The 16,733-nt window shown below is 45.3% G+C and overlaps 1 protein-coding gene across 1 annotated transcript; it reads left to right on the top strand.

Moving 5' to 3' along the window:
* Nucleotides 1-3,216: 3,216 nt before the first annotated feature.
* Sptssa (serine palmitoyltransferase small subunit A) lies at nucleotides 3,217-15,612 on the top strand. The gene is made up of 2 exons (XM_052738524.1): nucleotides 3,217-3,425; nucleotides 14,463-15,612. Exons 1-2 carry the CDS (start codon nucleotides 3,314-3,316, stop codon nucleotides 14,564-14,566), a joined length of 216 nt encoding a protein of 71 aa, XP_052594484.1. The 5' UTR covers nucleotides 3,217-3,313; the 3' UTR covers nucleotides 14,567-15,612.
* The last annotated feature ends 1,121 nt before the right edge of the window (nucleotides 15,613-16,733 follow it).

The following is a 16,733-nucleotide window of genomic DNA, read 5'->3' as shown; positions in this document are numbered from 1 at the left end:
CCTGCTGAGAACAGAGAGCTCCCCTCTACTTCCTACCGGTAACTCTCAGAAGTTTGACAGCACTCTTTAGTATTCAAAACTGTAAAGATCTACAGTGCAGATCGATTGTATTCGTTTTCTGATTCTGTTGATAAAACGCCTGAGACAGATGTGAAAGGAGGAAAGGTTTACTTGGGTCACAGTTTGGGAGTTTTCAGTCGGTGGTTGATGTGGCTCTGTAAATGTGGCAAGCTGTTTGCCTGAGGGAGGATGGCAAGCAGCGAGGGACAGGAAGGTGCCAGGGTACCTCCTCCAAGACATGCCCCGGATGACTTACTTTCTCTCACTAGGCGCTACCCACTTGTGGTGGCTTGAATTAGCTGGCCTCCTAGCATGTCCAGAAGACAGTGTTTCACACAGTCCTTCTTATCCTCTGGCTCTTACGTTATTTCTTCCTCCTCTTCTGCAACCTCCCTGGGTCTTGGAGAGGGTGATACAGATGTTTTGTTCAGGGTCGAGAACCCAACAGTCCCTTATTCTCTGCATTTTGACCGGTTCTGAGTCTTTGCAAACCAAAGCTCCTTTGACCAAGGTCTGGGGATGAATGCAGTTATTTAAAGCCCCCAGTCAACCGGAAGCCTGTTAAGCAAACAACAGGAGCAGTTTCCCTCCTTGGGCCTCTGACCTCCCCGGCCATGGGCTTTTGACCAGATTTACAGTACCAGAGTTCTCTCTTGTGGAGCAGCCCTAAAATCCTGGGAGGAAGTAGCTGATTACCCCCATAGTAGTCATAGTAGTCATGCATTATTGCACCAGTGAGCATGTCTTGCCTGGCAGGTTGGTATTGTAGCTTGAAGGGTTGACGACTGGGTGGGACTACTGATGAATTTTCTCCTTAAGCAGCTTAGACCTCTTGGCACAATGAAAGCTAGCCAGCAGGGAAGAAACTTTCAGCTCAGATCCAGTTTGATTTCTGAGCTTACTTCTCACCATCAGGTACCTGAAAGATGAGTCCAGGCTAGGTGTGGCTGTGCGTGCCTGGAATCCCAGCACTCAGGAGTCTGAGACAGGTGAATTCCTGTGAGTTTAAGGCCAGCTCGGGCTACGTAGTGAGACCCTGTGTACTGGTTAGTTTCTATTGTCATCTCCGTAAAAACTAGAGTCAGCTGGGAAGAGGGGACCTCAGCTGATGAACTGTGACATCAGATTGGTCTGTGGGTGTGCCTGTGGGGGACTGATATGTGGTTGGCCCCAGCCTACTATGGGCAGTGCCATTCCTAGGCAAGTGGGTCTGGGCTGTTTAAGGAAGCAAGCTGAGCCACGCCAGGGACAGCATGCTAGCAAGCAGCGTTCCTCCGTGGTTTCTGCTTCAGTCTCCTGCCTTGAGTTCCTGCCGTGGCTTCCCTCAAGGGTGTCCTGTAACCTACAAGATGGCATGAATTCTACCCAAGGTTTTATTTTTTTATTTTATTTTGTCATAGTTTTTACCGCAGCAGCAGAAAAACAAGCTAAAACACAGTCTCCAAAAACAAAAAGAAAACCAAACAAAAGGTCTGAGAATGAGTAATAGCTTTGGCTTCATCACTGGACTAGTGGGGTCCTGTCTTAGAGTTTCTATTGCTGTAACAAAACACCGTGACCAGAAAGCAAACTGGAGAGGAGGAAAGGGTTTAATTTGGCCTACACTTCCACATTACTGTTCACCACCGAAGGAAGTCAGGACAGGAACTTGAATAGGGCAGGATCCTGGAGGTAGGAGCTGTTGCAGAGACCATGGAGGGGTGCTGTTTACTGACTTGCTCCCTATGGCTTGCTTAGCCCACCTTCTTATAGCACTCAGGACCACCAGCCCAGGGATGGCACCACCCACCATGGGCTGGGCCCTCCCGCACTGATCACTAATTGAGAAACTGCCTTGCAGCTGGATCTCATGGAGGCATTTCCTCAACTGAGGCTCCTTCCTTTCTGATGACTCTTAACTTGTGTCAAGTTGACACACAAAACCAGCCAGTACAGATCTTTAGTCCTGGAACCACATACCAGACTTTGATGTGGGGGTGTTATTCTTCTGAGTCTGGAACATCTGTCACCCATGTTTCTGTTGGTACCCCTCCTTCAGCAGTTAGCTCAAGTGCTGTTTCCCAGAAACCTTTCCTCTTCCAATCTAATACACAGAACACAGATACCCTCTATCACAGCACACTTGACTGTAGTCTACCTGCCTGCCTTCTCTAGTAGATAGGTACTTCATGAAAAGAAGATTTAACTCTGTTACTGTTTGTAAGGCCTTTGCTCATAAGGAACTCTTGGTATTTCTAAGTTAAGAGCTGTCAGCCTTGAAAGTTTTAAAGCTTAAGGCAGTAGGCTCAAAACTTTTAAACACATAAATTGCGGATCATTTAATTATATCATCTTACACGCAGTGTATGGACTGGATTTAAGACTGAAATAGAGCTATTGCAGATAGAAAAATCTTAGGAGCGCGTCTCTAGGAGACAGCTCCTACACTGACCTCAAGTTGTTTGTAGAACCCACTAGATCAAGTGTATGTCTCTTGATCCTGATCTACGCGGTTGTTTCCTAAGTGCAGCCACGGAAAGATGGGCAGCTGTTTATGGTCAGTTCTCTTGTCTTTAGGTTAGGGAGTACTGGGTGGTGGTGGTGGTGGTGGTGGTGGGGTAGTGTGGCCTAGATATGTATGTGTTTTCATGCATGTGCCTGGGCGAAGAAAAGAACTGATGTACACGTCACTTTTACTGTTTTCAACACCTCCTTGGCTGGGTGACATTTGGCATCCGCGTTCTTTGATCATTTTCTCTGGCACAGGGCACTGTTTATTTACACGCCTATCTCTTTGGTTGCATTCACACCCAGCCCTAAAATCCCCTGGCCCAGAGGCAGGAGAAAGGTATTCCACACACTTGTTCCTAGAAGAACCCTTTTGGGCTGGTCTGAAGGAACCTGCCTCCAAGGACATGCCCTCGACGGAACACCAGTGGGCCCTGAAGCCGGTCTCGCCACCGCCATGTGGGCGCGTGGGAATGCAGAACGAGCGCTTAGATGCAGACCGTTTCCCGGGGCTGGGGAGGCACCCGGGGCGAGGCGCGGGGCGGAGCGCGAGCATCCGAGGTGGCCTCCTGGCCAATAAGCGCGGGTCAGGCGGGGCCGGTGGTGGCCGCTCGGGTGCGCGCGGGGCTGGGCGTACACGGTGACGCGCGGAGCCGGCAGGGCCAATGGGCGCAGGGTGGTGGCGGGCGGGCGGGCCCGAGGCCTGGGGCTTTAGGAGGTGAGCGGGCCGCGGGCCGGCCTGACGCTGCTGCATCGCGGGAGGCGCATGGCGGGCATGGCGCTGGCGCGGGCCTGGAAGCAGATGTCCTGGTTCTACTACCAATACCTGCTGGTCACGGCACTCTACATGCTGGAGCCCTGGGAGCGGACCGTGTTCAGTATCCTCTGTTGCCTGGCCTGGCCTGGGCTTGGAGGGGCGCCCGCGCCGGGTTGGGGTGGGGGTGTCTTGGGGCCAAGGGAAGTGGAACCGCGGAGATCGGGGTGTAGGGCGCAGTTCCTCTGCCCAAGGTGGAGGCGTCCTGATTTCTGTAGGCAGTCCGGAGGGCGACGTCTCCCCTGGGGCTTCCTTGCCCCGCTTCGGCCCCGCCTGCTTTTGCTTCAGTCCCCTGGTAGGAGGCAGGGGTGATGCTGGTGGAGCAAATCGCTCCGAGCTTGGGCGTCTTTGACCCTTTAGCTATTCCTGATATGATTGGCTTTGGAGCGACAGAACTCTAACCAGTTCACCAGGTTGTGAGTACGTGGTCGTGACACTCCCAATACAGTTTTGGAAAGCAGTTTATAAGTTACTGGCAGACCTTTGGGTCTTCAAGATGGCAGTTTAAGAAGTGTGTTTTATTTATGACTTCTTTGCACCGTAAGTACGAGCTGTGTCCGGGACAGATTTGTGGTTAGTTGTAGATGGGGTTTCAAGCTGTGCTTTGTTGTGTAGTTTATAAATAGTTAAGAACTACTGAGTGATGACTTGGCCGAGGACTTGGTGTGTACCTTACTTCACCTAATTTTGACAGCCCCATTGAATAGCTCAAGGTTGTGAAATCTGTGATGTTTGTTGTCTCCTAATGTCTACGCTGATACCCTCTGATATTCGTGTGGACTGAATACTAACAATGAGTTCTTTCTCCTTTTCCACGCCCTCTCCTTAATTTAGACTGAATTATTTCAAGTTACATGTTTATTTCATCCAGGCTCAGCTTTCTGATGTGGTTAGCTTCCTTAGGAACAACTTCACACATGCATTGTTGCATTCTGATGACTGAGGGAGCTTAGCGCTCACTCCAAGCTTTATCAAGGGTGCTGGTGTTGAAGGAGCACGAGGTTGTTTGGAGCTGTCTCTTGAAAAATTTTAGCTGCTTGCAAGACATTTTATTACCACTGGTATTTCTTTCCTAGCCTACAGTTTAATAACCAGAATGCAGATTTGGGGCTTTGGAATATAGAGTCTGCTGATTTCCTGCATCATTTGTTTGTAGCTTCAGTTTGGTCTTTGGATTTTGTAGGTCAGGTAAACTGTAAATTCAAATGCATGCTTAATTGAAACTTCTCGAAATAGTAGCAGGTAATCTTGACTGAAGATTGTCTTACTACAATCAAACAATGTTGGCAAAGCCTCACAATAATGAAAGCCAGATGTGGTGGTTCATGACTGATGACACACCGCTCAGGAGGCTGATTCAAGAGGGCGGCTGGGAGTTCAAGGCAGCCTGGGCTGCTTAATACACCCAGTACCAGGCAAGCCAGGGTTACATGGCAAAACTCGAAGGAAGGAAGGAAAGAAGGAAAAAGAAAAGAAACAGTGTCTGGATAAAGTTTGAAACTCTTTAAGTCAGGTTGATGGTAGAGCTCAGTGTGGACCTGTATACTTGGAAACATTGGTTGGCTTATGGATAAAAGCCACAGTGGCAACAGTGTTAAGAGTTTTCTGTGCAAACTGTCGTAGAAATAGTGTCCTGTTTTGAAGATGGAGAGAGGAATTACGAAGGGAAACCTAGTGCCGCAGTAGATTTTGGTTTTGATGTTTTTGAGTAATTGGCTGTAGCTATGCGGCCAAGCTTGTCTATGTTGTCCAAACTTGCCTCAAATTCAAAGTAATCCTCCTGTCTTAGCCTCTCGAGTGCTGGTAGGTGTTGGCCACCATGTCTGCTGTTGTTTATTTTCTGCCGTTACCTTCGGACTTTCCCTCTGTAGGGAGGGATGCAGCTTCCTGTTACCAGGGAGGGCTAAGTGGATGAAGTAGAAGCTTAGTGAACCCTGTCTCAGAAAATATCTGCAGCAGCATTTTTGGAAACCATGTAGTACAGTGGTTTTCAGACATTTGACGTTCATCACCCTCCAAAGGGGAAAAAAAGGGTGGGTGATGTAGTCCCTTGCTCATTTATGTTGACATCGGAGTCTTTTATAGTAAATGTAGACAACTAGAATTTATTTGTACATATATTTTAATACTTTTGTTAAAATAATTTTAACAAAATTATTTTTTATTACTTTCGTAACTGTATACTTTTGTCATAATGATTGTCTTTCTTTTTATTTTTTTGTTTTTTTTTGAGACAGGGTTTCTCTGTGTAGCCCTGGCTGTCCTGGAACTCACTCTGTAGACCAGGCTGGCCTTGTACTCAATCAACAGAGATTCACCTGCCTCTGCCTCCAGAGTGATGAGATTGAAGGCGGGCGCCGCCACCTCCTGGTGATTTTCTTATACAATTCATAGAAAATGTTCATTGCGTGACTGGTAAAACCAATCTGCACTGTGAAGCCAAGAGGAAAAAAATCAGCTTTAATTTCTATCAGAAAAAAAGCTGCCATTTTTTTCCCCTTGTTCAAATAATTGTGCGTGTGGCTAGGTGTGGTGGTGCATGCCTGTAATCCTAGTACTTGGAGAGATAAATGCAGGAGCATCAGAACAGATGTTCAGAGGGCTAGCTTCAGCTACATGGTGAGTTTGAGGCCAGCCTTGGCTTCATGAAACCCTGTCCCCCCAAAACCCCCAAAACCAAGCCAAACAAAAAAATTGTGTTAAAATAAACTCTCCTGTTTTCCTTTGGGTGAATAAATAGACGGGCTTGGTGCTGTGCCAGATGTCTGTTACTTGAATGAAAGTAAAACCCAAGTTAGTTATTATCCCTTTCTAGGCTGTGTTAGAGGTTCTTTGTGTTCCCCGAGTCATGAGATTGAGGAATTTGGAGAGTATAAGGAGGGGGTGGGAAGATCGGGTAGCCCAGGGGCAGTTCTCAGATGCCTGTTAGAAGACCGGAAGTAGATCTCTAACTGGCTTGTCTTGTCGTAAACTGCCCTAACTTCCTGGGAGATTGCTTCCTTACTTCCAGTTTCTAAGCTTTGGTTTGTTTTCACACTGTGTTTGTATTGAGGGTGTTAGAATATCTACTAGCTGTACTCAGGCTTTTAAATGATGTTTTCTTTCCTAGCTTTTAGGGAAGGTGTGAGATAATGAAGACTACTTTAGGGGCTGGAAAGCCTAGGAGGGACTGCCCGGTGGTCTGTGTTCCACACTGCTTCAGCTTGTGAAATTAGCCATTTGTTAGAATTTGTTAGGAGCAGTGATTGAAGGCCTCCTGAAGCCTTGAGTGTTGTGACTGTCTATGGCTTTTCTGAGATAAACTAAGACAGATTCATATTCTCATTCTCATTCTCATTCTCATTCTCATTCTCATTCTCTCTCTCTCTCTCTCTCTTTCTCTCTCTCTCATTTTTTAGAGACAGGGTTTCGCCATATAGCCTTGACTGGCCTGAGACTCACTATAATAACCTCAAAATCAAAGATCTACCTGCCTCTGCTTCCTGAGTGCTGGGGTTAAAGGGATGTGTTACCATGTCTGGGCCAATTTGGTTTTTTTTGGTTTTTGTTTGTTTGTTTTTTTTTTCTTTTTGAGACAGTGTTACTCTGTGGAGTCCTGACTGTCCTGAATCAGACTGGCCTTGAACTCAAAAGATCTGCCTGCCTCTGCCTCCTGAGTGCTAGGTTTAAAGGCATGTACCACCATGCCCCACCCCCTCGTGGTAGCATACCCCTTTAATCCTAGCACTTGAGGATTTTTGAGTTTGAGGCCAGCCTGGTTTACAGAAGGAGTTCCAGGACAACCAGGGCTACACAGAGAAACTCTGTCTTGGAAAACAAACAAAACAAACAAACAAACAAACAAAAAAACCCCCAAACAAACAAAAAGAATAAATTGGAGGCTGGGCAGTGGTGTCGGATGCCTTTAATCCCAGCATTAAAGGGGGAAGCAGAGGCAGGTGGATTTCTATGAGTGAGGCTAGCCTGGTCTACAGAGTGAGTTCAAGGACAACCAAGGCTACATAGAGAAGCCTGTCTTGAAAAACCAATAAACTCGAGGTGTTCATATTTAATAATTAAAAGCTAGGTTTCAGAACTACCAGACAGAGTATATATTGGAATGCTTAAAATAGTTATAGTGTTTGAAAGAATATTTACGCTAAGTAGTTATAAGTAGAGTTTCACTCATAAATTTTGGCCAGCATGCATTATATATGTTCTGGACAATCCCCAAATAGTAGGGTTTCTTGGAAAACAGTATTTTGGTAGGCCAATGGGACATGTGCAACTTACCAAGCAAACCCTAACAGAAACAATCATTGTCATCTTGGGGAACAACTTGATTAGCCCAGCATGGCTGGAAGCTGCCCCAGGGTTCATTAGAAATGCATGCATGGTGTTCAGTGGAGATACTGGTTGTCAGGGATCTAAGGCCACCATAGGTGCTCTATGGGATACAGTGCCGCCAGCATCAGCTGGGAGCTGGGCCAGTCTAGAGATGTGTCTCTGGAGGCCACTCTGCTGCAGATGCTAATTTCTAATTTTCTTAAAATAGAATTCAAAGGACTTGTGCTGCGCAGCAGCTGAGCTGAGAGATGTTTCCCGCTGAAGGTTGTCAGCCGCTGCCCTCTAATCTGGCTTCCCTGACATGAGAAATCCCATACGAGGGGCAGGAGGGATGGCTCAGCAGTCAGTGCTCTCCCAAGGACAAAGGTTCAGTCTTTATCACCCACTTGGTGGCTGATGCCTATCTGTAACTCCAGTTCCAGGGGGTCTGAACTGTTTCCCCCCAAAAAAGAGGAAGAGAGAAAGAAGGAAAGAAAGGTCCCATGTGAATGATATAGAACCAGCTGCATGGGAGCTAACTGGTATTTTAGAAATATGTGTTGTTTGTTTTTGCTGTTTTGGGGGACCTGCCACCCAGCTCCCAAATAATCACACGTGGAGACTTATTCTTAGTTATAAACACTCGGCCTTCCTTAGCTTGGCGTAGTTTCTTGCCAGCTTTCCTTAACTTTAAATTATCCCGTCTGTCTTTTGCCTCTGGACTTTTCCCTTTCTCTTACTTCTGTAAATCTTACTCTTACTCCATGTCTTGCTGTATAGCTGGGTGGCTGGCCCCTGATGTCCTCCTCCTCTGGATTTTTCACCCTTTTTTCCACCTCCCAAATTTCTCCTTCTATATGTTCTCTCTGCCTGCCAGCCCTGCCTATCCTTTCTCCTGCCTTGCCATTGGCCAGTTCTTTATTAGACCGTCAGGTGTTTTAGACAGGCAGAGTATCACAGTTTCACAGAGTTAAACAAATGCAACATAAACAAAAGTAACACACCTTAAAATAATATTCTACAACAAATACAGACTGAAGCAGAACCCTGGGAAATTCACACACACACACACACACACACACACACACACACACACACACAGCCCTCCCCCAGTACTGGGTCTTTGTGAAGGCAATAGACTAATTTATGAAAATATACATCTGTTTGTAAACTGGTGTTTGGAATCGGAGCTACAGGAATTTAGTTCAGGGTGAGGATTTTTTTCAGGGCATGCCCAGTGTTCAGCAGCATGATTTTTCTTTTTTCTTGAAACTGTTTATTTGTGTGTGTGTGTGTGTGTGTGTGTGTGTGTGTGTGTGTGTGTGTGTGTGTACACTAGTGCATGTGCAGAGGACCACTAGAGGGAGTGGGCTCTCCTTTTACCTTGTGGGTTTCAGGGTTCCAATTCAGGGCTCCTTTACGCACGGAGTACTTAGCAGCAAGCACTGTCACCCACCTTCCCAGCCGCATTGGTTGTTGGTTTGTTTTGTTCTCTTGGTAGTAAAGAGCTCCTTGTAAAGTTCTGGTTAGTGGAAACAATTCTTTCTTGTTATCCGCACACTGTTAACAGTCCCGGGGATGGGTTTTACTTCAGCACAGGAACATCTGCTGCTTTGGGATTTCCTGTGACCCGAGAAGGGCAGATCAGGGAGCCGACACAGGGCTGTAACAGTATCAGTCCCTTACATTTGCTGTCATATTAGGCAGCCAGAAAAGTACCAAGACCCAGTGGATACATTGGAGAAAAATCAACGTTCTTAACCTTTCTGCTGGGGAAGATCTCCAGTTATTTTAGGTCACCAGGAAAAGTAAAGATTTCTTGTTTGGAGTTCAAGTTTGTAGTTGACAGCTGCTTTCCCCCCCCCCCCCCCCTTTGGTTTTTCAAAGCAGAATGTAACAGTTCTAGCTGTCCTGGAACTTTTTTGCTGACCAGGCTGGCCTTGAACTCACAGAGATCCACCTGCCTCTGCCCCCCAAGTGCTGGGATTACAGGCCTGTGCCACCATCACTGCCAGGCTCTGGCAACTTCTTTTGTATAGGGCTTTGCTTTTCACTAGATAGTCTATGATAACAATCAAATGTTATTCTCCCCCACTCCCCAGATGGCTCTTTAAAAGAAGTTGTTTATCAAACTTTTGGATACTTTTAAGAGGTAAATAGCATTTTATAATTGGTTTTTACAAAGGACTTTGACCAGTGTAAGATTAGAGCCCAGCATTTGGGAGGCAGAGGCTGGAGGATTTCTGTGAGTTCTAAGCCAGGTCTATATAGCGAGTTCTAGACAGCAATGGCTACAGAGAGACCCTGTCTCAAAAAAAAAAAAAGACAGACTTGCTTTAGAAGCTTTCTGATGTGAGCAGTGTGATCAGGACCTTAAGTACTGAGTATTTTGTACGGTAGTAAAGCAGAGTGAGCCCCGCCCCCCCCCCCCCCCCCCCCCTAGAGATCCTGACTTTCCTAGAGAGAAACTGCTTGCCAGTTTTCCAAGTGTTGTGAATGGCAGGGGCGGCGGTGTTATTGTTTGGGGTAGGCCATGTGAGTCTTGGTTCTGATGAATGGTGCTCATCTTTAAATCATTTCCTGCCTTTGTTACAGTACTTTTTTTTTTTTAAGTTGCTGGAATAAGTGCTGGCTTAGCTTATTCTTTAGCTGAAAATTTATCAGCTCATGATTAGTTGGCTAATCTCTCTTAAAGCAACAGCAAGCTACCTACAAATATGTAGTTTTACATCCATTTGATTTTTGTTGTTTGTTTTGTTTTGAGATAGAGTCTTACTGTACATCATTGGGTGTCCTAGGTAATTCACAGAGATCCATCTGCTGCCGCCTCCTGAGTGCTGAGATTAAAGGTGTTTAACCGCCATGCCTGGTTCCATTTGCTTTATTCATGAATATAATAAAGTGTTTATGTTACATCTTGGCTATAAATAACCTGTTTTTCATTCAGCCCCTGTGCAGACATTTGTCTGCAGGGCCTTCCTGCATCCCGGCACATGGCTGTTGGTCCTGGAGTGATTTATAGGGCAGCTCTGTCGTACGGTGTCCTGCAGCTGGGAGCCGAGGCTCAGCAAGGTCCTGCCCACAGGCACTTAAAATTCAGTGACAGAGACCAGCTTTCCATTTTTAGCTTTTTCGTTTTGAGACAGGATTTCTCTGTGTAGCTCTGGCTGTTCTGGAAACATTCTGTAGAGCAGGCTGGCCTCAAACTCACAGAGATCTGCCTGCCTCTGCCTCCTGAGTGCTGGGATCAAAGTCATGCTGGCTTTGCAAATAGAAATATTATTTGTGTATTACCTGTCTTTTTTGTGTGTTGTATATAATCAGATTTGCATTTTTTCCTTTTGTGTCTGTTTCCAGTAGAAGATGCCTTGAAGGAGATTGAGATGTGGTAACTAAATGTCCTCTCTAAATAAATGGGATCTTAAAATGCTAATAAAGAAAGAAAGGAATCAATCTCTCTCTCTCTCTCTCTCTCTCTCTCTCTCTCTCTCTCTCTCTCTCTCTCTCTCTCTTTTGTAGAAATCCAGGCATTTAAGAGGCAGAGTCAGGCAGAGTTCTGTGAGTTCGAGGTTAGCCTGGTCTTCAGAGCGAGTTCCAGGACAGCCAAGGCTGCACAGAGAAACCCTGTCTTGAAAAAAACCAAAAAAAAAAAAAAAAAAAAAAAAAGAAACCTCAGCCAGAAGATAATTCATAACACTTTGTTGGCGGGGTAGCTGTGGGAAAAAGCCAAACAGGTCCGAGTTGGGGTGGCAGATGTTTAACCCTTGAACAGTTTTAGGATTATGTTGCCTAATTCTGCAGCAAAGCGGATTGGATTCCTAATTGTCAGCTCTCAGATAGGTGATGTGTCTACATTGTATAGAGTAGGACACCAATAGAGTTCTGGACACAGGTAAGGACAGCCGGGCTATGCTCTAGAGCACTGCTCTTTCTAGCACTCCTTGTACTTCACAGTGTCACTGATAATTTATTATCATTTTAAACCATGCGTGTGTTCATGTGTGCAAGACGCCCACATGTCATGGCACACTTTTGGAGGTCAGAGGACAGCCTCACATGTTAGTCCTTGCCTTCTGCTTTAGACGGGGGCTCTTGTCTGCCTCCATATAAGGTAGGCTAGCTAGCCTGCCAGCTCTCAGGGGTTCTCCCGTCTCTGCCTCCTGTCCTGAGGGAGGAGCCCTGAGATTACAGGCCCGTGTCACTGCCCAGCTTTCTGTGAGTTCTGGGGAGCTGAAGTTGCATCGATTTACCTGCTGAGCCATTTCCCTAGCCTATCAGGGATACTTTGTACCTGGAGAGATTTGGGACAGACTGAGAAATCCACTTAAGCACCAGATAGGAAATTATAGCTAGCGTGCTCTAAATGGTAGATGTTTACCTTTGTTTGTGAGGACCCATTAAGGGGCTGAAGAGAAGGTTCAGTGGTTAAGAGCACTTGTAAAGGACCTGGTTCGATTCCCAGCACCCACATTGGGCAGCATACATTCAAGTGTGGTGCCAGGGGATCCATTGTCCTCCTTTGATCATACACACACATTCATTCTCTCTCTCTGTCTCTTTCTGTCTCTCTGTCTCTGTCTCTGTCTCTCTTTCTCTCTCTCTCTCTCTCACACACACACACACACACACACAGATATACACGAACACTGATCATTTTTTTTTTTTTTTGGTTTTTCGAGACAGGGTTTCTCTGTGTAGCTTTGCGCCTCTCTGGAACTCACTTGGTAGCCCAGGCTGGCCTTGAACTCACAGAGATCCGCCTGGCTCTGCCTCCCGAGTGCTGGGATTAAAGGCGTGCGCCACCACCGCCCGGCTGCTTTTTGTTTTTTTTGAGACAGGGTCTCACTGTACAGCCTTGGTTGGACTGGAGTTATCAATGTAGACTAGGCTGGCCTTGAGATGACAGAGATCTGCCAGCTTCTTCCTCTGGCTACAAAATAATTTTCTTTTTGTTTTTTGAGACAGGGTTTCTCTGTGTAACCCTCGCTGTCCTGGAACTCACTCTGTACACCACCTCCACCTCCAGAGTGTGAGAATTAAAGGTGTGGGCCATCATGCCCAGCAGGCTAGAAATAAATCTTAAGATTTATTAAGGACTAATATTGCTAATATTAAGGACTAATGTTGCTTCCATCATTTCTCATTGGTGAAGAGAGATGAGATAAGGATTGGAGAACTGGGAAGTCCTAGGAAATTTGAGTGTGGGATGAGGGAATCAAAGAAGCTTCTGATTGAGTAGGCAAATGGTTATGAGCACTGCAAAAATGAACAGGCTGGGGGTGAAGCTCAGTGCAAGTGAGCTAGCATGCCCAAGGCCCTGGTTCGAACCTCAGGCCAGAACAGGAGGGTTAGCGCAGCAGGGACTAAGCCAGTCCCCAGTTAGCCATTGGGTTTGATGGGCCACTGGGAATCTTAGGGATTGTCTGTAGTTAGTGTGGATGGGGGAAGTCCATTGCCAATGATGGGAGCCGGTAATTAGGCACTTTCTGTTTGTTCATTTTAAAGAAATGAGGTGGTATGATAAAGAGAAAGGTAGAGATTTAAGGATGGACAAGATGAGATGCCAGTGTGGTGGTGCACTGGGAGGCAGAGGCAGGCGGATCTCTGAGTTCGAGGACAGCCTGGTCTATATAGTGAGTTCCAGGACAGGCAGGGCCACACAGCCTGCACCCCCCCCCCAAAAAAAAAGAACAAGATGGGGGGGTACAATGTAAGGTTAGAAGAAAAAGGATGTTGAGAGAGTTTTCAATCACATTTGCTCCGTGATGTAAGTGAATTTGGTTGTGGGTCTTGATTTGACCTCTGGTTCTAATGGCAGCTTTCAGTTTGGCCCCGGCCAGGTCACTGTTGTCTCAGTCTCTGGTGAGTAATAACTACAGTAAACATCTCACAGAAGAGCTCTGGATTAGGAGACTTGCCAGCTGAACTGTTAGACAAATATTAGTTTGTAATAAGCACGTTGTTTATATAAACCCTATTGTCTCATAAAAGAGCGATGGGCTAGGAAAAGGACCGAGTGGGGAAGGTACTCACTGCACAGGCATGAGGACTCCAGTTTGGATCCCGAGCATCCGGGTAAAAAGCCGGGCATGCTGCCGCACACCTATAATCCCCCTGCATCGAAGCAGTCTGACCTCAACGTCGGTATCTTCTGCCATGTGGTAGTTTAAACTTAAAATACCTAGGTCAAACATTCTTTTTGGCTGTTGCTTAAATTGGTAGACCTTACAGAGTTAAATATAATCATATTCTGTACTCATCTTTCTCCCCCTGACCCCCAGTTTTTCTCTTTCCCTTTATTTTATGTGTATATTACCTGCATGTATGTCTATGCACCAGGGAGGCCAGAAGACGGTATCAGATCCCCAGGGACTGAAGCTCGCCACCGTTGGGAGCTCCCGTGTGGGTGCAGAGAATTAATGGAACCCGGGTCCTCTGGAAGAGCCGCCAGTGCTCTTAACAGCTGAGCCATCTCTCCAGCTCCAGTGTGCACTTTTTTCTTAGGTTGAACACTGTATATGCTTCATTGTAAGTCATCTGATGTTTTCGCCTCTATCTAATAGGGAGAATAGTGCTGACTTTGCATGATGCTGGTAGAGGTAAAATGGGCTAAAACCCACGTAAGATGTTGTAATGGCGAGTATCCCATCTCTGCACTGTTAGTTCTTCATGTGTACTTGATAAATATGAAACTTACCAGGTGAGTGAGTGCCAGACAGGGTCGGTTGTGGAAGAAACTGTGTGATTGAGTTTTTGAATAGACTGAGAAAGAGAACGTTCCTTAACCATAACACAGATTCGATGCTGGTTTCTGTCGTGGGGATGGCACTGTACACCGGCTATGTCTTCATGCCTCAGCACATCATGGCCATATTGCACTACTTTGAAATCGTACAGTGACGAAGATGTGACCAGGATCCGGAGGTTCCTGGGGGAGGATCCCCCCCTTGGAAGTTGGGATGAGACCTCATCAGATGTAAGATGCTCTACGGATGTCAACATAACCAACCTTATAAATAACAAAGACTAAAATTCATGAGTAGAACAGGAAAATCATCCTGACTCATGTGTTGTGTTCTTTCTTTTTTGATTTTAAAAGAGGCTCTTATATAGTAGCTTTTGTCTATTTTAACATTGTAGTCATTTGTACTTTGATATCAGTATTTTCTTAACCTTTGTGACTGTTTCAATATTATCCAGTGGAAGCTTTTCTTAATGTAACTTTGAGTACATCTTAATTGCCTTCTATTTTTAAAACCCGAGGTCATTAGTTGGGCTTTACTGTTCTTGCTACTGTATGGCATATACATCTGCCTGGATATATTTCTACTCTTGACCAAAGTTTTGTAAGAAACAATACAGAATTTGGGGATGGGAGGGAGGCTACCTGGAGAACTACTTACAAAAGATTTATCCGAAAGCTTGAACTCAGGAGTATGATTTTAGCTCTCTAGACTCCGAACAGCTTTTGCTTTAAAACTATTAAAAGTGTTTCTTAGTAATGAAAAAGTAAAGATCTTGCTGAAATTAATACAAGGAATGTTTCACCTTTTAGATATCTAATTCTTACGTGGACTTCTTTCCAACCAACTTCGATGATCCTCGTGGGGGTGGGTGGTCAGCAGCAGCACTGTGTAATGTTTAGATACACCGTACAGCTTTTCCCAGAAGACCGGGCAGTGTCCTCTGAGGCAATGTTGACAGTGTATGTGCTTCAAAGTTAGTTTGCTGATTGTGACAGGTGCTGTGAAATCATTTGCACATTCCTTGTGATACGATGTGATGAGATGAAGTGTTCAGAACCATAGCCAAAAGAAATGTAAGCTTGGTTAAAAATCCTTTCACTCTTTGTATTTTTTTTTAAAAGGTTTTTATTCCTTAGATGTGAAATGACAACCTAATTTTTTTTGATGTAAACTCATTAAATTCAAAGGAAAAAAAATCAATGAGTGTAGCCGTATATCTTTTCTTTTATGGTTAAATATTGATCTAGTAGTTATTTTGTGGGTTGATTGCTGGAGGACTAGTTAAACAGTAACTATGTCTTAGCCTATCTCTGAACATAAAAGTTCTGGTAATTAGAAAATACACTATGTATTTTAAGACATCTTCTAGCATAAGTTTTGCTATATATATTTATTCATTTATGTACAGTGGTGTTTTATCTGCATGTATGTCTGTGTGAGGGTGTTGGATCCCCTGGAACTAGAGTTACAGACAGTTGTGAGCTTTGGTTCGAAATAGTTAAAAAGTTGGGTGGTGTTATATGTGAGCTTTACTCAGACTAGAAAATGAATAAGAGCATTTAGCTTAGGATTTGTTCAGTCAATGCCCATTTTTGCCCATTAAGAACCACTGACAAGTGGATGTCTCATGTTCTCATGTCCCCCTAGTGAGCTGAAGATAGAAGATGAGAATCATTAGTTTTTAGACAGGTACCCAGTCTTGCCTACCTGGTCATCTTCTCAGAAGTCTTTAATTATCCTCATTCTTCGCTGAAATCTAGTAAATTGCCTTTGTGTAGCTGATGATTGGCACAAACACTGGCCTCATATGAGGTATGTTTACCCTCATAGGAAATCAAGATGAGTTATAAGGAGAAAGGAGTGGATGTGTTGAGAAGTGTTCAGGGAAATGCATTCTCACCAACTGGTCCAAGTGTCTGGTCTGTCTGTCAGTAAATGACAAACAGGGAGGTCATTTCCACTTTCTTTACTTCAAGATTCATCAGACAGTTCTCCGTGCCTGCTTGTCTTTCTGTCTGTCTTGCAGGGAGAGGTACTGACTGCTTTCAGACTATAATGTTATTAGAGATAAATAGGGAAGGATGGAGAAACAGCCAGTGTCTCCCCCCCAGAGCAAAGGGCAGGTTTGCTCAGAGCTCCGGACAAAAGGTATATATATCCTTTGGAGCAAAGGCCTTCATGAAAGACAGAGGAGAGGAGCCCCGAGCTGCATGGCACTCACCTGTAGTGTAGATATCCTCTGGCTATTTGCATGGCCCTGTGGGAACTGGGCCTTGGGAACCAGAACAAGAAAAATCTTAATACTTTGGAAACAGCTATAG

Source organism: Peromyscus californicus, unplaced genomic scaffold (assembly GCF_007827085.1).
Source record: "Peromyscus californicus insignis strain IS unplaced genomic scaffold, ASM782708v3 Scaffold_15__1_contigs__length_86483966, whole genome shotgun sequence".
Lineage (NCBI taxonomy): Eukaryota > Metazoa > Chordata > Mammalia > Rodentia > Cricetidae > Peromyscus > Peromyscus californicus.
This window is presented reverse-complemented; position numbering and strand designations above follow the sequence as displayed.